The sequence below is a fragment of the Labeo rohita genome, chromosome 8, assembly GCF_022985175.1.
Source record: "Labeo rohita strain BAU-BD-2019 chromosome 8, IGBB_LRoh.1.0, whole genome shotgun sequence".
NCBI lineage: Eukaryota > Metazoa > Chordata > Actinopteri > Cypriniformes > Cyprinidae > Labeo > Labeo rohita.
In genome coordinates, this window is record NC_066876.1 from 26469205 (window position 1) to 26491719 (window position 22515).

Genomic DNA, 22515 nt, shown 5'->3' on the forward strand with positions numbered 1-22515 from the left:
ATAACTTGAAACAGTGTACAGACCATAAGACAAAACACTGATAACTTCAGTAAGTACTTTTACCAGAAGCATATCAGGAAAAGCAGAGGATAGACTAAATAGTCACTTTTATACAAATACTTTTAAGTGTAACTATGTGTGTTTGTGTGTCTGTGGAGGCGTAGGTGTGTGTTTGGGTTTCCATAAGCCCAGTGGGCCGCATCTGTCCCTTGACATTTGAAGGTTACCTAATATTAGACTACTATTTCACAGCCACAAAGCTCACTGAGAGACGGGAGGTGAAAAATGACCACAGAACACAAAAGAAGCTCCTCTGGGCTGGCAGCAGGGTTAGCAACGACCTCATGTAGTGGCCCAGTCACCATAACAACACCTTATTGCGACTCTGCGTGACACATGGAAAAAAATAGGTAGACCATAAACACTGTGTAGGTATAAAAGAGAGAGAGAGAGTCTCAATGCAGACACCTGCATTAAATCACCCCAGAAGCAATAACTAGCTCACTCCTGGATGACTTTTTCCAATATTAGATTTATCAGAGTTGGAGACTTGGATGGCATTGTGATTAAATGACAAGCTCCTGAACGTCTGGCTGCAGAATGCTTCACCAGCTTGAGTGTGTCTGCCTGCAGGTGAGTAGTCAGATGAGATAAGATGCCTGTAGCTTTTGTTTCTAGGGCTGAAACATTGATCTTTTATAAAATAACGGTACATCAAGGATTTAAGCTCTTTGCATCTTACTACCTGCATGTGTGAGGCAGCTGTTGTAACACAGGCACACACAACTCTTCACAGGTTAAAGTGAGGACTGCAGATTTATAGCTTGACTGAGAGATGAAAGAATTTTCGAAGAGACAGATTGGAAGAGAGATTGAGAGAAACACACAAAGAGGGAGACAAAGGGAGAGAATGAGACAGATGAAAGAGATGGAGGAGCAACAGTAGCATTTGATTTACTTGTTAAAGCTGATTAAAGCGATTCTAGTTGTTGACAGAATCCACTCAACACCCTCGTAACTACATGGCCTTGTCTCGGAGGGTGCCAAAATTATCTTCGGTTCAGTCTTGGTTCAGGCTGCCAAATAAAAGAAATGCCACATGGTAAACATTAAACCAAACAATCAAATGATTAAAACGTTTTGAATCTCTGATGAAAAGATATCCACGATTTCCTGGTGTTGTGCTGCTATCATCACAATGAATCAGCCATCACATCTTCATTGTACAATATACAAAGTAACAAGATCTCTCATGTGTAACTTAAATAATAATTAATATAATAATCATAATGTTTGCATTTTATTGCAAAATACTATACAAGCCATTTTGTCACCAGACAGTGCCATCTATCTTTCATAATGTTCAACATCACTTTCACCATCACAATACTATGACCTATAAATAGATAAATGTACTTAAATGAGAGCTTTTTACTATTAACTAAAATAAAAATTATCCCATGTAGTTACTTAATTAAAATGAGGTCATGAATCTAGATAGGAAATGCATAACAGTAGTGATATTAATGCCCTGCATGTGCACGGCTCTTGGTTGGGCCGTCCAGTATTATTGTTATGTAACTTCGTTAGGGTTGCTAAGCTATAGGGAACCCAAACATTCCATTTAGACTACCAGGTGGTCCAAAGGATTTCCTTTTGCCATACAGTTCTGCTGATATGACGTGAAACAGTTTTTGTTGGAGCCTTTTGCCACTCTCTTTCTTCTCACACACCCATTTCTATTATAAAAAACTACACTACAAAGACCAAACTGAATACACACCCTAAATTTACATAAAGAAGGAAAAACTCTTGCATTTTGAAATAAATAATCAAGTAAATAACCACAAAAATGCAAAAACTTAAAATAAAGCAGTTTGAGCTGTAGAGTTTAGTTTACCTTATTTTTGAATTATTTTGTCCCTAAATAGTAAGTAAATTCCCGCACACATACAGTTGTGGTCAAACTTTTACATGCACTTTTAAGTATCTGCAAAATGTTAATTATTTTACCAAAATAAGAGGGGTCATACAAAATGCATGTTATTGTTAATTTAGTACTGAACTGAATAAGATATTTCACATAAGAAACATTTAGTGCACAAGAGAAAATAATAGTTGAATTTATAAAAATGACCCGGTTCAAAAGTTTACATACGTTTGATTCTTAATACTGTGCTGTTACCTGGATAATCCACAGTTGTATTTTGTGCGTTTTGTTTTGTTTTGTGATAGTTGTTCAATTAAACTGCCCAATGTTTTTCAGAAAAATCCTTTAGATCCCACAAATTCTTAGTTTTTTTGCGTATTTGAACCCTTTCCAACAATTACTATGATTTTGAGATCAATTTTTTCACACTGAGGACAGCTGAGGGACTCATACGCAACTATTACAAAAGGTTCAAACACTCACTGATGCTCCAGAAGGAAAAATGATGCATTGGGAGCCAGGGGTGTAAATGAAAATAGATTTTTCTTATTTTGCCTAAATATCTTCTTTTTTCATTTAGAACTGCCCTTCAGAAGCTATAGATAGTTACATGTTTCCCAGAGGATAAAATGTGTTTTACCCAATTTACCCTGATCTTCAATTTCAAAAAGTTTTCACTTTCAGGCTCTTAATGCATCGCTTTTCCTTCGGGAGCATCAGTGAGCATTTTAACTTTTTGTAATAGTTGTTTAAGTCCCTCAGTTGTCCTCAGTGTGAAAAGATGGACCTCAAAATCACGCAGTCATTGCTGCAAAGGGATCAAAGGTTCAAATTAGCAGGATTTTTCTGAAAAACAGCAGGCAGTTTAACAAAAAACCAGCAGTGGATCATCCAGGTAATAACACAGCCTTAAGAATCAAGTGTTCATTAAGAACGGGGTCATTTTTATAAATTTACCTATTTTTTTTCTTTGTGGACTACATGTAAACGTCTTTTATGTTAAATATCTTATTCAAGTCAGTACTAAATAAAAAATAAAATGCATTTTGTATGATCCCTTTTTGGCAAAATAATTAACATTTTACAGACACTGCAAAGTGTATGTAAAATTTTGACCACAATTGTAGGAAGAAATGTACGGTATAGTCATGGGTCGTCTCCAGGTGGCACAAAAGTTTAAAGATGTTCTTCTTATTTAAAAAGCAGCTATAGTCACGTGACAAAAATGTGAACACCATAGTTTACACTAATCAGAACAGTCACATCAATAGACTGAATTTCTACTGAAACTCCCTGAGCTCCCTAGTGAAACCTGACTGGTATCAGTTCACAGAGCTGCACTGCCCCTGTCGACTTGGCTGTGAACTGCCTTTGATTTATGTCTTTCACTGTGTGGGTGAATTCTTGACTATAGCATGTGGCGAGTGTTGCATGTCAAATGTCCCATTTCTCTCTAGTGGCTTAAACGTTTTAAATCTGTTTCTGGAAACCCAAAAATAGCTTGTCCATCTCTCCAACTTGACATGTCCTCCCTCAGCTTTCTAATTCTGACTGGCAAGACTGTAAGGTACAAATCACCACTTTGAGACACAATACAGCTGTGGCTTGGCAGAGATGGAGATGGATGTTTTTCTTGAGGCCGCGTCCTCACGCCATGCCCTCTCTTTGTGGATAAGACGGTATGTTGGGCCTGATCCCAAACTCAAGTCACTCACGGGTCAACCCGTGGGAGTGCTGACAGTGTTCTCTTATAGCGCACTAATGTCAGTGTTTAGAAGCTTTAAAGCATGACCTCTCAGCTCTAGAGTAGCTTCCAATGAATGTCCAGTGGGAGCTTAAAACAGAAAATCAGTTATGCTTTTAAGTTACATCAAATGCGAGGCAAACAAACAATCCAAAAAAAAATCTTCTCACACAATCTCATATTTCCAGTTATCTGACGCTTTTTATATATCTGAGCTCTCACCCCAGGTGCCACCTCCACACCAAACCTGAAAGCCACCCTTATTCCCCTAAGGGGGTGAGACAGTCCACCACACACCCTGGTGGTAAGAAAGGAAGAAAGAAAGAGTCATAAAGAAAAGTCAGGTTTTTGTGTAAGCTGAGATGAAAAGGACTCTGGGTAAAGAGAGAGGGCGGAAAAATCTAAATGGAGAAAAAGCTGAGCCGTGCACCTCGACCGCTCGTTCTTCTCCGCAACTCTCTTCACCACCATGGTTCCTGCGTTTCACATAGAGAATCTAAATAAAACAAAAATGCAGTGCTGACCAAGGGCCATCTCTGCAGTTAGGGTAAGTCACATCTAGACCGTAACCTTAAAGCTGCAGACAGCAATAGAGGTCATGTGAACAATCGCTATGTCCTGTCTCCTCCTATGTTTTGCATAGATTCTGTGTTACATTTGTGCTTGCACTGAATGTTTATTTACTCTGCCTTCAGCCCTGTGGGAAATTTAGACACAAGGAATTAATTTCCCTTTTCCTGGCTGTAATCCTTTAGAATTTAGGGTTTAAATCTTCACGTAAGCATAAATCCGGAATCACAAGAGTGTGTTTGTGTGTGAGACAGAGAGTCACTAAAAGACCTGACATACTCTTCTTTGACCGCATAACCCTTAGTTTTTCTCTCTTAAGCCTGCTTAAATTTTTTTGCTCATTGTCTAAACTGATATCTGCCTTAATCTTAGCTGAACTTTGTGTATTTGGGTTGGTGTGGAAATAATTGTGTGTGTTTGGGGGGGATGGTGGGTGTTTGTGTCCACATGTTGTGGTCTATACCGTGGTGTAATGACCTCAGGCGAGCGGGGCTGGACTGGTAGGCACTTTACAGCAGTCTAACATACAGCCTACCCAGAGAAGGACCTGCACACACACACACAAACGCACACACTTACAGTTAAACCGGCAGGCAGCTGAGCTAAAGGGAGTTGATGTGTTCGCTCAAGAGAGTTCTTTCTTTTTCCTGCAGGGACGGTGCAGGCATGGACCCTTCAATGGAGTACGTCAAGGTAAGGCTTCACATTTTACCTTAACATGTGCGTGTGGAGTTTGAAATGATTGCTCTATTATGGAAAAAAGCCACTGGCAATATGAGGTAATGATGGCATGGCGGGTGAGGGTTTGCACAAGACAGAGATGATCTGAGGGCAACCCTTAACCCTTTGAGATATCCAATACTATTCAGCTTAAGGAGTTTTGTAAGTGTAGAGTTTTTAAAGTAGGACAGGAATGCCAGCTATGCTGGAAATTGAGGATATGAAGGATTGTAGTTTATTGACTAAGAGTTGAGTAAATATACATACTGTATTATACTGCATACTTGGTTTTGCATCAGAGATAAATGTGTGCGTGAGTGAGTGTGATTATCTTTGTTTTATAAACATTTACGCTTCCTGATGTATCTTATGTGCTTGTTGAGAGTGATTAGAGTTAAGTGGATTGCAAAAACAATACTTCTGTTGCAAAATTTAACTCACACCATGGAGTTAACTCACGCCAAATATAAGCACACTCTCCTTGACCTGTCTAGATAGTTTGATTTGATTTTGATGGGAATGACAGGTAATGTCTTAATACATCAGACCCTGTAGACATGTGCAACTTCAAGCCAGAGCTGTTCATAAAACACAGGAAGCTCTACAGCCAAAATTTCCGATAAAGATCTGACAATCTCTGAGTTTCCTACTGTGCAAGGGGCCCCGTAGACACATCCTCAATTAAAATGGCACAATTACAAGGAGGAAATGAGCTGGTGATGTTTCAAGGCTCTGCAAGCAACATATGCAGTTGAAATTACAGGAACGAATGACAAATTTCACTTTGCCAGCAAAGGCAGAATCGTTCCCTGGCTTTATTTTGACCTGAGGCATCGTCTAGCAGTTATGAAAGCTTTTCATCACCCAATACGGCTGTATTACAGCACCCACGACTCTGATGAAAGATATGGTGTGACATATATCCTGAGTGTCTCATTCGGTTAGCACTGACTGAATGAGATTTTCCACTGTGATCACCTGCAGCCTTGAGTGTGCTGTCACCACACAGCTACCTCTGTCAGCCTGCTGAGAAACTATCCATCTCACTCTCTGTCCTTCCCGTACTCAGTAGCTGAACGGTTTGCATCATCATGGGGTCTAGCAACTCTCTGTGAAGAACAAACACCTCATAGCATTACCTCATACAGACAACAAACCAAAGCAAACAGCACAAACAGTCAATAGCAACTATACTTTAGCAGTGCTTCAGCACAGGTGAACACACAGTCGCCATTATCAAATATTATTTGTATAAAATGGCATTACAAGGTGAATCCCACAGCTTGTCCAAGAATGTTTGCAACCTGATCTCATGACAAAAACATACCTGTGGGAACTTTTTCACAAGACATTAAATACGTAAAGCCATGTACATTTCGTGACATATTCGATTTGAAATGTCCACTGAGAGGGAGTAAAAGAGCTTTCGGTTTTTGTCTCCGGAACAGAGGAACGCACACATGGTACGTTTTATGTGAAGTTGGTTTTGTACGCGTCACCACAGTTCCGTTAAGTTGCGCTATAACTCTAATGCTCTGTGACGTTTTAAAATAACGTACCATCTGCACTAGGGCATGCCCCCTAATAGTTGACTAACAGCTAGTCGACTAGAAGAGGCTTGGTCGACCAAAATATTATTAGTCGCTAAATCCAAGTTCACACTACACAACTTTAAACGTTGTCAGATCGCTGTGCTGTTCAGAGTACATGACTTGATTGTCTGTCTTCAAGTCGTTGTGGTGTTCACACTACGCGACACTACGTAAATTATGTGCAACTGGGGGTTACACGCTACACGTCTGTCACCCTATGACTCTATCGAGTCCCCAAACCACATTTTGTCACGAAAACACACAGTGGAACAGGATTGACGCAAAACAACATGTGAAACAGGAGTAATTTCTTTGAAAGTGGATGTCAGGAAGAAATTGATCTGTTCTGAAAAAATGTGCTCCTTTTTGTGGCCAAACTTTTATTTAAGCCGTTTGGCGGCTGTTTTTCTTCCGGGGACCTCAACCCATGCCTTTCTCTCTCTCATTGGCTGTAGCTCATTATAACACCTGACACCACGTGATGTTGAGTTGGCCGATATAGCCGGTCCAGATATTTATCATGCTAGATATTTGTTTGTTGCATCTTTGAGTAGTTCACACATAAAGACTGACGAGCGCTGATCACCTGCTGATTTTCCCCCAATCACAGCCCGACCTGTCGGGCAAGCTCATTAACTTGCAAATCTGGCTTGATTCGGCCTTAAAATCCTGTAGTGTGAACTAAGAATTAGTTGCAGAAAAAACAAAAAAATTGCAAAAAAATTCACACAAAGTCACGCAGTCTGTAACGTACAGATTGTTCATGGCTGGTCTATGTGGTAATATAGTACATCGGACAGGACATCCAAATGTTTACCTATCATTCATTGACCTCAACTATGGCTTTTCATCTGAAGTATGTAAATAGTAGCAACTTTACATGGCCATTCAAGCTAATGTTAACCTAGAAAAATTTGCGCTGTTCAAGTGTCTGTGCGGAGTGTGGAATCCGAATAGTAGCGCGCTCAATGCATGACAGACAGAGGCGCCGGTGCTGTCCCTTGTTATTAATATACTCCATTTTTGGTCATACAGATAAAAGTAATACATCTTTCGAATCTGTAAAGACTCTACATTTGTGTGTGTGCACTCAGAATAACAACGACACGTTGTGCTTTTGTAAAATAATGAAAGCAAACAGGATGCGCTTTCTGCCATCTCGGTCTCTGTGAACTTGAGCGTGAAACTTGGAATTCTGTGTATACTTGTCTTACGTACATTTAAAATATAGGCTATCTATAGAGAGTGAAATGTCTACTTTTAAATGATCCAAATAAAATAGAAAACAAATATTTTTAGATTATATAATCCATATGAAACATGAAGGCGCATCCACTACTGTGGAAATGAGTCGCCAACTTTATCTCTTAATCTGAAAACAAAGAAACACTAGTTTATCAATAAATTATTAAAACGTTAATGCAGTCTTCTTGCTGTTTTTCTCTGAAACATTAATAATTATTATATCTGCCGGTGAGCTGTGGCAAGATTTTTTTGTGTGCACTTGAGCATTTATTAGGCTATGTAGGCAATTAAAGAATATAATAGTAAAGTAAACCTTAAAATGAACAACCAGAAAAATCTTTAGTCAAGGCCAGTCCTAATCTGCACTACACCTAAGCCTACCCAATAGTATGAACAAAAGCGAATGTGACGTAAAAACGCAATCATGCTGTTTTAGCTTGTTTTTTTGATCTCTCACCTTTCAGCTTTTTCATCGTGAGCCATGTTTTTCATGGGATTTGAACCCAAGGATTCCAAATCCTAAGTCCAGTTCGATGCCAGCTGAGCTACTGAGCAAGCTTGTTACATCCAGAAAGCAAAACATAAGGAGCTGAAATCATAACTGTACGAAAAGGATGTGCTCGCTGTTTAACCGCCTCATTTCTGTTGGAAACTGCATCAGTACAATTTTTTTTCCATTGTGATTTCATTACAAATAAAAAAATTTCTTATTATTTATACAATTAAACTAAATTTTCATTTTCATTTTAAAGTAAATAGTTATAATGGTTTTTTTTTTACTACTTTACTATTACAAATTAATATTAAAATTACTAAAAAACAAAAAAAAGGGAAAAATTATTATTTTAATGAAATTAATTCCCATGTTTATATAAACTATGACAATATCACTGTGAAAATCAAACCCTGGATATTAATGGGGGTGGGATGTGGTTGAAGAAATAAAATGACAAATAGTAAAATAAAATAAAATAAATATATTCATTCATTAATTTGGAGCAAAATATGATTCAGACATTCGTGAGATTCACCCTCCAATTAGAGAGGCCTATAACAGAACTTAATAGGAAAATGACACAACATATCCTCAGGGTAATAACAGCCATGAAAAGGTCCAATCAGATGAACTGCATGTACAGTACACTGGGTCTTTATACTCAATTTTAGGAAGCTCTTAGTACCGTCTGCCTGTTTAATGTGTGGCCATCTGTAAGCATGCATCAACAGCTGCAGTAAATCTATACTGCCATGTGAAGTTTTTCTGTTCACACCATTAAAAACTCAGCTGAAAACAACTAAATCTAGATGTCGAGACACAGTCTTCATCACACCTGTGTGTTTGGGTGTATGAGTCAAGGTCTGAGGTGGTCATAGCTTCAGTAAATCACCCCCCTTCCTCTCCCTCAGAATGAAAGAGTGTGGACCTCAACGTGCCCTCTTCAGGTGGTGTTGAGTTTCCAGAGTTATGTTTATCAAACACCTGGGTCTGTACATGTTTAGTGTCTGAACAGACCCTGGGATGTCTGATCTCTCTTAGTAATGTTCCCATGCAGGTCTGTGCACAAGTTTAATATGCAAATCAAAAAGACGTCAATACACAAAATTTTTCAAGTTTAAGTCCATCGAAGTTAATCTACTCTCCTGTCAGATTTTTTGTCGGACAGAATGGCGGATTCAGTGTTATGATTGGTCAGATTGCCTGTCAGTCAAGCTGTTTGCGAAGGGTCAGTTATCAATACAGTTCTTGCAAACACTATATTTAATTTAATATAAATAATACTTTCATCTCGTACTGTTACCTGATGTCAATTGTTTAGCAATGAAATGCTAAAAATACCTTTACAAATACATCTAAAAATACAAAAAAAAGAAATGGATTTCCAATTACAGCTAGTTTGTTCACATTACATTAAAACATTACATACATCAAGGTCTGTAATCAACAAAATCAAAGATCTGTTTCAGAATCCAACTGGCTAGTTTTGTGTGCCTTGGGTTTTCATTTTAGTTGTGTTGGTTTTACAGCTTTGGCCTATTTTTCTGACGACTTGTTAGCTGAGGAATGTTTTCTTCAAAGTTAACAGGAAGCCAGCCATCAAAAATATGGGATAATTAACTTCTAAGACCTCATGTGCTGATATCACTTCCTGAAGTTAGATGACCCTGGTTTTAGCATTGTTAGTGAAAACTGTTTGTTTTTAGATAATATCAGAACAGGTGGTGCTTTCCATCATGGTTTGAGGTCAAATGAGTCAACTGTACATCTACATTACCTCAAGTGCACAACTTCTACTCAGTTTACATTCGTAACCCCAAGACAATTCTGAAAAAAAAGAAGAGAAAAACCTTAGCCGCACAACCAAAGGCAAATGATTTATCAATATTATTATCAAGCAATGACGATATGATTTATTCAATAGCAAGCCTTCTCTTCTCTGTCTCTCCTTGCGTGTGAAGCAGAGAAATTAGAGCTATTATCATCAAAGATGATCTGGAGGGTGGAAATTGTTTGGATGACTTGATGTTTCAAAATACAATTTTTTAAAAGGGTGGGAATCAAATCTTTGATCTGCGGATATGACGCATGAATCACAGACTTTTTGTGATTCATGGATGGAAATTAAACATAGTGCCACAATTGGTTTACTATAAATGACATGCTCTGTTTTTCCCATTGGCACATTAAGACAAATTTTCACTTAACACTTTTTAAGAAGGATATAAAGAAATATAAAAGATCTGGATAGGCTGATGTAAACTGAAAAGCAATCTAATCTGAAGAATTTAAAATGCACCTTCAAGAACTTTTCTTTTTAATCCCCAAAGAACCATATGGTTATATATAAAAGTATTTTAGTGCCACATACAGTTGAGGTCAAGAAGTTTTTAAGAGCCGGGGGGTGAAAATTTTAAAATTTGAAGATCTGGGTAAATTTAACTTATTTTGTCTTCTGGGAAACATGTATCTTCTGTAGCCTCTGAAGGGCAGTACTAAATTAAAAAAATATGATATTTAGGCAAAAAGCATCTCCATTCTGTTTAAAAGTTTTCACCCTCGGCTCCTTAATACATTGTTTTTCTTTCTGGAGCATCAGTGAGTGTTTGAGCCTTCTGTAATAGTTGCATATGAGTCCCTCAGTTGTCCTCAGTGTGAAAAGATGGATCTCAAAGTCACACAGTCATTGTTGGAAAGGGTTCAAAGACACAAAAATGCTGGAAAACCAAATAATTTGTTAGACAGTTTAACTGTTCAGGACAAACAAGAGACTCATGAACAACTATCACTAAACAAAAAAACACAGCTGTGGATCATTCAGGTAACAATAAAGTATTAAGAATTAAGGGGATGTAAACCTTTGAACAGGGTAATTTTTATAAATTCAACTATTATTTTCTCTTGAGGACTAAATGTAAAAATATTTCATGTAAATTATCTTATTCAGATCAGTACTAAATAAACAACATGCAATTTGTATGATCCCTCTTATCTTGGTAAAATAACATTTTGCAGATTATGAATTTTTCAGATTCAGATTTTGAATTCTCAACATATTATGACTTCCTTCTGCTATTGCTAAACCTTGTAATTTTACAAATTTGTAACTATTTACTACAAGTTTGTTGTTGTTTTTTTCTTTTTTATCTCTAAATGTCATGACTTCAGTCTTGTTTTGCTGATATTTTCTCATAATTTTAGATGTTTTACAATTTTTAATAATACTTACATTTAGACTTAGATTTTTATGTTGGACTAAAAGATAGTTATTAACCCCTATTTCTGCAAAAATACATTGAAGAAACTTTATATTTTAAGAGCGAAACAACAGATTTATTTCCTGCTTTCTCTCACACATGCACATGTACACACACATCTCTTTCTGTTCTTGATGGCCTGATGGTGAACACACACATACTGTTGCTCAGTAAGCTGCTAAGCACTCATGAAAGAGCTTTACAGGAACAATGAGGCAGTGTTCGCTCTGTGGGATCTGCTGCCCTGCGAGCCCACAGAAAGACCTCCTTAGTCCGGCCTGCACGCATATACACCAGCCAGAGACAGAAGCACAGAAATCCTGGTGTTGAACTGAGAACACAGACTGACCTAGAATGAACAGTTCAAAGGGCTTCTGTCTCTCAAAAGATGATAGAGACAGGAAGCATGAAGACCTGATGGAAGAGACTGACACACCCACTCACATTGTTAGATAAAATCTTATCATAATTGCTTGATATTTCATATTCTGTAGATAGATGGATAAAGAATAGAGTAATAGCCATGAACTTTAGGTCAGTTTGCACAGAAGAAAGTGCTAAAGATGTGATTATTATTACACAACATAGTACAATACCTTTCATTAACAAACATGTAATTCTAAAAAAGTAAATAAACATGAAAATATTACATGCATGATATTTTGATTATACATTAATGACTGGTTAAGCATTATATGTAATAATATTTCACTTAAGTATTTTTTATGTAAACAACTAACAAATGCTGACTTACTGTTTTACTTTTATATGACCTTACAAATGCATTGTCGTATATCCAGAGTTTTCATTAAATCAAACTGAAAGAAATAGCATGTGGCACACTCCCTACATTAAAGCCTTTAGTTATTATAATGTTTTGGCATGTGTTCCAGATCTTAATGCGGTGATATTAAAGGTAGTATTTTTAGCTCTTTACCTCAGGAGACACTCTAGATTGTAGTAAAATCTTGTCCACAGACATAATTTGACTGGCGCTGATGAATGTTGATCACGCTCATCGCCGGATAATCTCCTGATTTTTACATGACTTAACATGGAACAAGACTGATAAAACCAAACATTAGTGAGTCAAACAGAAACTGAAAAAACATTATATTACAGATTGCAACAGAGATGAATTGTCATATCACTCAGGTGCCAAACTAAACAAAAAGGAAGATCACTGGTGCATCTAGAGGTTTTACCTGAACGTTAGTGTGGGTTTCCACTTGAGGACTATGAGGAAAGCCATCTGTTTAACAGCAGCCACTAAAACTAGCATTGATTTTAATACCACTCCACACATTACAGAGACACAACACCCCCTAGTGTTCAATTATGTGCACCGCAACACTGTGAAACTGCACAATTTAAAGCAAGTTTTCATTCTGACATTTCACATCAGAATTGATAAAGTCCTTTCAGATGGCAAGTCTACTGATTTGAGAAAAAAAGTTTCCAATCACATTTTCTGTAGTATATAATAATAAAAATTAATATTAAAATATATAATAATAAAATAAATCTAACCAATGGATAAAGTCTCAACTCTCAGACTTCATGCAATGTGTTGCTGTCACTTTAGAAAAATGATTTGCTCACATTTTGTAATATTTTACATTAGTTCTGTACTGCCAGTTATTTTCTCATCTGCGTTTTGTTCCTGCTCAGAAAAAAAATTGAGCAAGATGGAGAAAAAACCAATCGGAGGTGTCCCAGATTACCCTTATTCACCCTACAGTGCCTTAAAACACAAATATGATATTCAGCTAGAAATGGTCACATGCAAACACTTTACCCTTCGAACTACGCTCTCTTGAAGTGAAGTCAGATGTGTATTTAAAATTAATTTTTTGCTCTTATGTACAAAAACATCACGCTGACTTCTTTCTTTAGCAGACTGTGGAAAAGCAGATTTGCTCGCAGGACCATGGTGATTTTATTGAGCGTAATGAGGTAGTTTAGGAGCCCACTCTCAGGGAGAACATTCCAGCGTTGGTCCGAGGGTGTGCCAGCCAGCCAGCCAGCCATAATGTCTTTGTTTACCTCTTAAGAGCAATCTGGGAGAAACATAACAAATCTGTTGATAGACATCCAACTGTTTGCGTCCAAAAACAGCCCTGGAGTATGTAGGACAAACATTGTACTTTATTGTTTTCTCTAATGAAGAACAGAGAAGCTTTCCAACTGCATTCTCATACTCATTTGATTTAGTTGGTTATTCAGAAAAATATACAATGAGGTTCAAAAGTCCACGGTGAAAGGGTTCAAAATACAGCAAGAAAAACAATCATATTCTGCACTATTTATGTGTTAATCAGATAATAAAATTCATTGATCATGTGAACTCTTTGCACAGATGGTCAGATGTTCCTGCTTCCTCTGAAGCACAAAATGCTCTTTGGATCATTCTCAATTCATGCAGCTCAGTTATTGCTGTCAAAGAAAAACTGGGACAAAAAATCTGAGATAATTTGAAAATCAGGTTAATTTGTCTATGTAAATTTTTACTCAATGTTGTGCTAACAAAATAATTTATAATAAAAAAAAGTATACAGAAAATGCAAAGAAGCATTTTCACTAATGAACTTTTGTGTGTAGAGCCAACATAAATGTTGATATTATGAAATCAGTTTTTGAAAGGTCCTTTCACTAAATAGCCACACAATATTAAATAGTGCTAATAACACACAGACTCACCTCACAAACACACTGTGAGCTCTTATTCAGTTGGTTGAAATGGTCTGGAAAACATGAATTCTCTTCTGTCTTCTAACCGTACTGGTTTCCAAGCACCTCTTTTACTCTCCGAGCCTTGTCGATGGGGTGGGGGTTCCTTTCCCTGAAAATGACAGAACTCGTAATGCTGTTAACAAATAGGCTAATCAAGAGAAAGCCCCCTCAACAAAACCCCCTCTAGTTAGCCAACTAGCCGCAATAACACTAAGTGCTGTTTGCATGTGACTAAGAGACAGAGTAGTCTTGTTATTTAACCCCCAGTGGGGACAAATGAGTGAATTTGGCCGTCTGGGACCCTTCAGGCTCAACCGGGCTCTCTTCTTAGGGTCAGGACAGTCCCAGCTGGGGAAGAGAGCCTTGCCTGCTGGGGGAATGCTCTTTTATATTAACCCCCTGCTGTTATTGAAACCCCGCTGGATTTTAGAGTGATGTTGTGATGATACTAAAAGACATAGTCCTGGTCCCTCGGTGCAGACCTGTCACACAGGATCACCACTCTCCTCATCTGCCTGGAAAACCACTCCTGAAAGTCCTCCACAGGAAACGCTCTCTCTTGTCTGGAAAGATTAATTTCAAATGTCATTAGAGATAAGCAACGTTTTTTCATGTCACCAAACTGCTTGATATCAGATTGTCTCTCAGCACGTTCTTGTTTACTTGCAATGTGTTTCAGCTTTGTTCTTTACTCTGTTTTGTAATAATTTTCCTCTTTTTAAATCCTGATAACCAGGCCCACATGCAATGTGAGCATACACAATGCTGCAGATTTCTGTAAAATTCAGTATTTGTTTGTTAAATATATTTATTTTGGCTAATTTAAAATAATGCAGTACTTCCACTCAATTTAAAGGTTTAGTTAACTTCCAGAATAGGAATTTCCTGATTATTTACTAACCCAATGTCTTCCAAAATGTTTATGTCTTTCTTTCTTCAGTCGAAAAGAAATTACATTTTTGAGGAAAACATTCCAAAATTTTTCTCCATATATTGGACTTCAATGGGAGCTAACAGCATGAAGGTCCAAATTGCAGTTTCAATGCAGCTTCAAAGGACTCTGCATGATCCCATCTTAGGAATAAGTGTCTTATCTAGCAAAACGATCTGTCATTTTCTAAAAAAAAAAAAAAAAAAAAAAAATGTATATACTTTTTAACCACAAATGCTCATCTTGCACTAGCTCTGTGATGCGCATCTACAACTTCACGCATTATGTAATTGTGTTGGAAAGATCACACGCAGTTAGTTCTTTGTGTACTTCAGTTTAAAAAAGAAGGGTAGAGCGGAAAACTTAAAAATCATCCAACATTGTTTTTACCTTTTTTTGTAAAGGTTGTTTAAGTTTCCTTTCCAGCGTGACAATGTAATGCAAGAAGTCGAGCTAGTTCAAGATGAGCATTTCAGTTAAAAAGTATATTATTATTATTATTTTTTTTTTTACCAAGCAAATCATTTTATTAGATAAGACACTTATTCCTCAGCTGGGATCATGTAGAGCCCTTTAAAGCTGTACTGAAAATGCAATTTGGACCTTCAACCCAGCGATTCCCATTGAAGTCCACTATATGGAGAAAAATCCTGGAATGTTTTCCTCAAAAACCTTGATTTCTTTTCGACTGAAGAAAGAAAGACATGAACATCTTGGGTGACATGGGGGTGAATAAATTGAGCGAATTTTTTTGCTAGAAGAGAACTAATCCTTTAATATTCCCATGCAAAAATCACAAATCTTCTTGCAAAATCAGTGAAGACAATCCGAAAAAGTCTACAGATTGCACTTGTGAATATGATTCATTATATTAGCATTATTGGTTAGTCAGTGGATTTTTGAATATCCAATGAGATGCAGCTATACATCTCAAAACTGAAAACATATTTACTAGCTTCTGTTAATTGGCCAGTTAGTGACTGAAAATCACAAAATGGCTAAATATAATCTTCACTCAATCACTAATTAGCATATAACTAAAGAAGAGAGCTTTGAAATTTGGGATTTCTCAGAGAAAATGTAAGAACTTAAGAAATCTGAAGCTCTAATCTAAATACCTCTTTCTATCCCATTCCCTTCTCATCTTTTTTCTAACAAGCTGTTAGCGGTTTTGAGGAAAGGGGGGTTGGTTTAGAGGCTGGCTGTGTGGCACTCATGCAGATGGCCGAACTCTGATTGGCTGGAGAGGCATATCACATGGAGTTTAGCACGGCTCCTTACATGGGCTGCCCGGGGGTGAGAGCAACAGCATGGAGCAGCATATGCACTGCTGAGTGCACAAACACACGCACACACACTTACGCTCAACTCATGCACGCTCGCACTGAGAGAGTTCACAGACAGTCGCTGGGCAGCTAACATGCTCTTGCTCATGGGAGGTATAAAGCAGTGAGTTTTAGAGACTGAAGCGTGTAAGAGAATTTACTGATGAGTGCCACAGAAACTAGAGAGATGTCGGAGAGATGCAATATTTTAAGGACCATCACGGCAGCTTTGTGCTGTTTCTATCAGAAGAGCTCCGTTATTGGAGCCAAGGTGAGTGAATGCTTGTTAAAATTACATCTGTTTAAATTTACATGCCAATTTATGCAGTTTTTGAACTGTTTTACTGTTAATTTACATAATTATGTAACAATTTATGTTAGTTAACAGTAAAATTTAAATATTTAAATATGTGACCCTGGACCACAAAATCAGTCTCAAGTAGCACAGGTATATTTGTAGTAATTGCCAAAAATACACGGTAGGGGTCAAAATGATTGATTTTTCTTTTATGCCAAACATCATTAGGATATTAAGTAAAGATCATGTTGCATGAAGATATTTTGTAAATTTTCAACTGTAAATACACCAAAACTGAATTTTTGATTAGTAATATGCATTGCTAAGAACTTCATCTGGACAACTTTAAAGGCAATTTTCTCAATATTTTTATTTTTTTGCACCCTCAGATTCTAGATATTAAAATAGCCTCAGCCAAATATTGTCCTATCCTAACAAACCATACATCAATGGAAAGCATATTTATTCAACTTTCAGGTGATGTATAAATCTCAATTTTAAAAAAGTACTCTTATGACTGGTTTTGTGGTCCACGGTCACATATAAAGGGTTTTAAAAAAGAAGCCAAAAAATGTGGCAGAAAAGAAAAGATTGATAGAGATGTGCCATAAAAAGCAGGTCCATGTGTAGTTTTATTGGGGCAGTCTTTGGTCTAGGCTCTTTAGATATATGGCTTTGTTTCATTATAGTAAGTGAAGGCGTCAGGCACATGCACACTTACAAGTGTGTATGTGTGTTTCTTGCCATTCACTTGTAATTGTTTAGCTGCCCACCCTCCTTCTTGTTGTCTTCAAAACCATTTAACCCGTATTGATTGAAATCTTTTATCTCTGTGGCTTGCAAATGGATCGTAAGTGTGAACACGTGCAGTTCTGTTCACTCATCTGATGTGTCATGTGATAAGGACAGAGAGCTGCTCAGGTCGGGTTGAGTGAATTTATGGGGTGATATAAAAATGGTCGCCCTGCATGAGGCTGTTACAGTTTTATATGGAACCGACGTGTGATTGAAACCACCAGCCAGCGGGGTCATACGACTATACAAAACGTATGGATTATTAATAGCAAGCATGTTCAGAGACTTACATTACACAGAGACTACAGGGGGTTTTTGCCAACAGGATGAAATGCATTAAAATGTTGAAGTTTTTTGAGTAGATTGAAGCGTTTCTATGAGTCTCTACAGGTGTGGCTAATCTGCTTTCTTTCCTTCCTTCTGATGGTGCATAAATGACTGATCTATAGTCCATCAAAGCCTAGAACACAAAGCAAAGTGTATTAGGTAACAAGAATTCATTCAGCAGTCTTGCTTTTAATAGCAGTATTTCTGTTGCACTAGCAATGGCAAGGTCATGGGTTCAATTCCCAGGGTGTGCATGAACTGAAAAGATGCATAGCTTGCATGCAATGCAAGATGCTTTGGATAAAAGTATAAGCATGAATGCAAATTGCATAAGGACTGATGATAGATTCCTGGCTTGTTAATCAGAACAGTCTATATTTTCACATTCTAAGACCGAATTGGCCAGAAATAGCAGCGTGTTTGTTATTTCTCACGTCTGGCCCGGCCAACTCATCGGATCCTCGCTCACAGGGTTTGAACGTCTGTTGAAAACATTCGGGTCTGGTCCACATTTTTTGGGCTTGTTTCTAAAAATAGCGCTAGGTTGTCATGGAGACTTCCGGTCTTTTCGATGGTGTTGGGGGTCAATGGGAGTTAGAAGGACAGAGAGGGCAGTGTTGGTGCTTCTTGTATGGATTCTTTCTTTTGAGAGGAAGTTTCTTACAGAACAGCTTCAGTCATAGAAGGCTTCATAGAAGTTTGGCAGCGAGCAACTTCTGAGTAAATTTCTCGATGCTGAAAACAACTTGAGGGCTTTATTTTGGTCAGTGTGAGGGGCAGCTGTGGGAAGGAGGGTGGTGTGTACTGTACAGTACAGCTGTGAATGTCTTCCACCCTGTAGAGGCTTGAAACTCAAACCGTGACAAGTCAGCCTTAAATAAACAGGCTTACACATTTAGCAGAGACGTATATTAACACTTGACAGACATGGACACTAATGAATGTCGAATAAATCATTCTTCTGAGTCGGTTCTTTAAAGATTTACTGTGTGTTTGGGACTTGAACTTTATGGCACTTGTTTTTAGAGCATCAAGATGCCATCAGGTTGAAAGTACTCCAACTCTGAACCGTGTCTTGAGATCCCTGCATTTGGTTTTATTATTGGTTCTGTCTTGCTGTTTTTGAACACGAGAATAGCTCTTGTGTTAAATGGTTTGTTCACCCAAAAATGAAAATTCTGTCATTAATTACTCACCCTCGAGTCGCTCCGAACACCTAAGATCTTCGTTTGTGTTTGAAACACAAATTAAGATGTTTTTGATGAAATCCAAGAGCTTTCTGACCCTCCATAGAGGCATCAAAGACTGACACAGCAGAGAATTTGTTGAATAAAGTCGTTATTCTTGGGTGGGGGGGGACACAAAAAGTATTCTTGTAGCTTTTTACTATTTTAATGATGACCTTACTACCTTTCTGGGTCTTCAATGTGGTAATTGTGTTGCTGTCAATGCAGGGTCAGAAAGCTCTTGGATTTCTTCAAAAATATCTTAATTTGTGTTGTGAAGAAGAAGGTCTTATGGCTTGGAAATCTTAATCTAAAAACAATTCATTTAAGCCATTTAAGCAACCCACCAACTAAATTGAAAATATCTAGTTTTATAATTATAGCTGGCAAAAAGGGTCCTAATTACAATGACAGAACCAATCTAGAATACATAAACAGTGAGTGCTGACTAAAACAAATCAGTGATTCATTTTTGAAACACCCAAACAAATTAGTTCACTGAAATTAACTGAAATGAATCATGTCTCCTTTTCTCTAACACTTCCCACAAATACACACTGGACATGCAGCAGAGGTTCCTCCACACACTGACAGTGTAACATAGCAGAAGTATTATGGCTATGGCAGAAATAAAAGCTCAGCAGAGCGGTGGGACAGCGGGAAGTCTGTTTGATTGACAGGTTGCTGGAGAGGTGCTGACACAGCCTGGCACAGTCCCTTCAGCAAACACCAAAAGATTCAACTCCTGTCTGTGATAAAAGAATATGTTTTTGGATCAGGGAATAAAAACATCATTCCAGAAAGCACTTTGTGGTGTTCAACACCAAGTGTAAGCAATACTTTCTCTGCACTATAAAAAGCCTGGAAGTGTTAAAAAAAAGATTTTATCCATTGAAAAGTAGGCACTGCATACCAGAAGAAAGTCAAAAATGAATGACAGCAGTCAGCTGTGGAGGACAACTACCTTTCCAAAAACACAGCCAGCACCGGAGTCATACATTTTGAAGAAAATTTCATTTTTTGTCTTGCACTAATGTGCACTGAATCATTCACAATCAGACATAAACAATAATTTTGACTTTTAAAATATTTAGTTGTCTGCATTTCAAGCGTTCAAGAACAAATGCTGTATAATTTGAGCACAACAAGAAAGTTGTCGAGATTTACAACAGTTTAGTTTTATCTTCTCTAATTCTTCCTCAAACAATCCATATGACTTCAAGGCATTCTCTAGGCTTTCCTTTTCAACAGGATGGCTTCCAGCTATTTTGAGTCCCCAGGACAAGCATATCCCCTACTTTTCCATCTTTCCCCCTTTTTTTCCCCTTTGCTGTGCAACAAATTGAGCATGCTTGAGGAAACATTAAAAAGAGGCCATGTTCAAAGTGATCCAGCACAGCTGCCCCAGGCCCTAATCTCCCCTTCTGCCCTCCTTACAAAGCCAGGGCTGGGCCACGCTGATTGGGACTGAACTGGAATGGAATGAGGGGGCTGGGGGACCATAGATTGAAATGGAGAGAATGTGATTAAATGTGAGAGACTGAGAGAGGGGGGTTTGAGAGAATCTAGCTTAATTCTAAAACTATAATGCATTTGCTGATCCACACAATGTATGATATGATTTGATAAGATTATTATACAAGAAGAATAGAGGGAAAAATCAATATATCAAAGTAATGACATTTCATGACATGCTGCATTGATATTCTCTTCAGTATATATAATTGAATATATAATTGTAAAAAATACAAACAAATTAGAAAAATAAAAACAAGTCTATAAAGTGGTGTAAGAATATAGTATATTGTGAAGTAAAACAAAAAAAACATAATATAAAGCAATATTAAGTTAGAACTCTGTATTATATTGTAATAACTATAATAAATGAACAAACAAAAAAATATATATATATAATATACACATACACACACTTAAAGAAAATAAATAGAAAACTTGAGACTACTGAAAGTATTGTGAAATAACAAAATGTGAGATTTACTGTGCCCTGCACTAATATTGGCACCCTTGACAAATACAACCAAAGGCAGCTGTGAAAAATAAATCTGCATTGTTTATTTTTTTAAATTTTTGATTATCATATTTACCAAATGCCAATATTAGTGGAGGGCACTGTAGATGATAAATACAAAGCAATGAGTTCGATATTAGGATAATATTGTAATAAATATAATGAATATGTGACCCTGAACCACAAAACCAGCCTTAGGTAGCACGGGTATATTTGTAGCAATAGCCAAAAATACGGTGTATCGATCAATTCATAAATCGATTTTGCTTTTATGCCAAAAAGTAAAGATCATGTTCCATGAAGATATTTTGTAAATTTATTACCATAAATATCTCAAAACATAATTTTTGATTAGTAATATGCATTGCTAAGAACTTTTTTTGAGACAACTTTAAAGGTAATTTTCTCAATATTTGGATTTTTGGAAAAAAATAAATAAATAAATAAAAAATATCACCCTTATGACTGGTTTGGTCCATGGTCACATATATAAACAATTTCTAATAATATAGGGGAAAAAAACATTGAAAAACTGCATAGTATAATATTTTATAGCCAGGTTCTCGCTGACTCCCATCCCTAAGCTGCACCAAAAATGTGTATTTTGAATAACTTTAAAAAGGACCATAAATCTTTCATGAGCATCTGTCACATCACCACTGTTCTTTTAGCTAAGATTTGTCCTGCCCCATCCAGGAATACATGACGATGGCAGACACCCCAGGGACTGTCTAAATGGACAATGTGATGGGGGTGAGATAAGAGAGGAAGAGGTCTTGTGTTTAAAGTCCCAAGAGGGTGATGGGACACTCTGATGGTCCACTTTGTTTACTCTGGTCAGGAAGGGTGTGACCCAACACCAAAGCCCAGAACAGGTCGATTGTCCTGCACATAAGAGGCTGCTAATGACCCGCTGAAGCCCTTGGGAATCTCAACCTACAGGGTTGAGACAGGGGGTCTCCATCCTTCAAGCCCCCACAGGAAGAGCAGGAAATAACACGTTTTCTACATTTTATATGTTAACGAGAGTGATGGTTATCCATGCAAAGTCACCTCCATAATGTGAGGATGCTTGAAGCTTTTTAGAGTCATTTTTAACACATCGCTATTCAGCTGCTAGGAAGTTCTGGAGATTTGTTAGTCTCTTTGATATCCTGGTATCTAGGTATGACTAAGATCCCTTTTTTTTTCCTAATAAGGTGCTGTGATTTTGCCAAGTCAGACATGTTCCTGGATCACTATCTTTTGTTGATCCTGGAATAACATTACTGTCCAAAAACCCTATCCCTACTCCTAA

At 37.4% G+C, this 22515-nt stretch overlaps 1 protein-coding gene across 5 annotated transcripts in view; it reads left to right on the top strand.

The window, feature by feature from the left end:
- Positions 1-22515, top strand: part of bcar3 (BCAR3 adaptor protein, NSP family member) — an 81255-nt gene that overhangs the window by 37799 nt on the left and 20941 nt on the right. For 3 of the 5 annotated variants that reach the window (XM_051118225.1, XM_051118226.1, XM_051118227.1), the window contains one exon: positions 4898-4937. In XM_051118225.1, coding sequence (XP_050974182.1) covers positions 4898-4937 — 40 coding nt within the window. Of the gene's footprint in view, positions 1-4203; positions 4222-4897; positions 4938-16458; positions 16815-22515 lie in introns of those variants that run through there. The other 2 variants (XM_051118229.1, XM_051118228.1) reach the window with 2 other exon arrangements.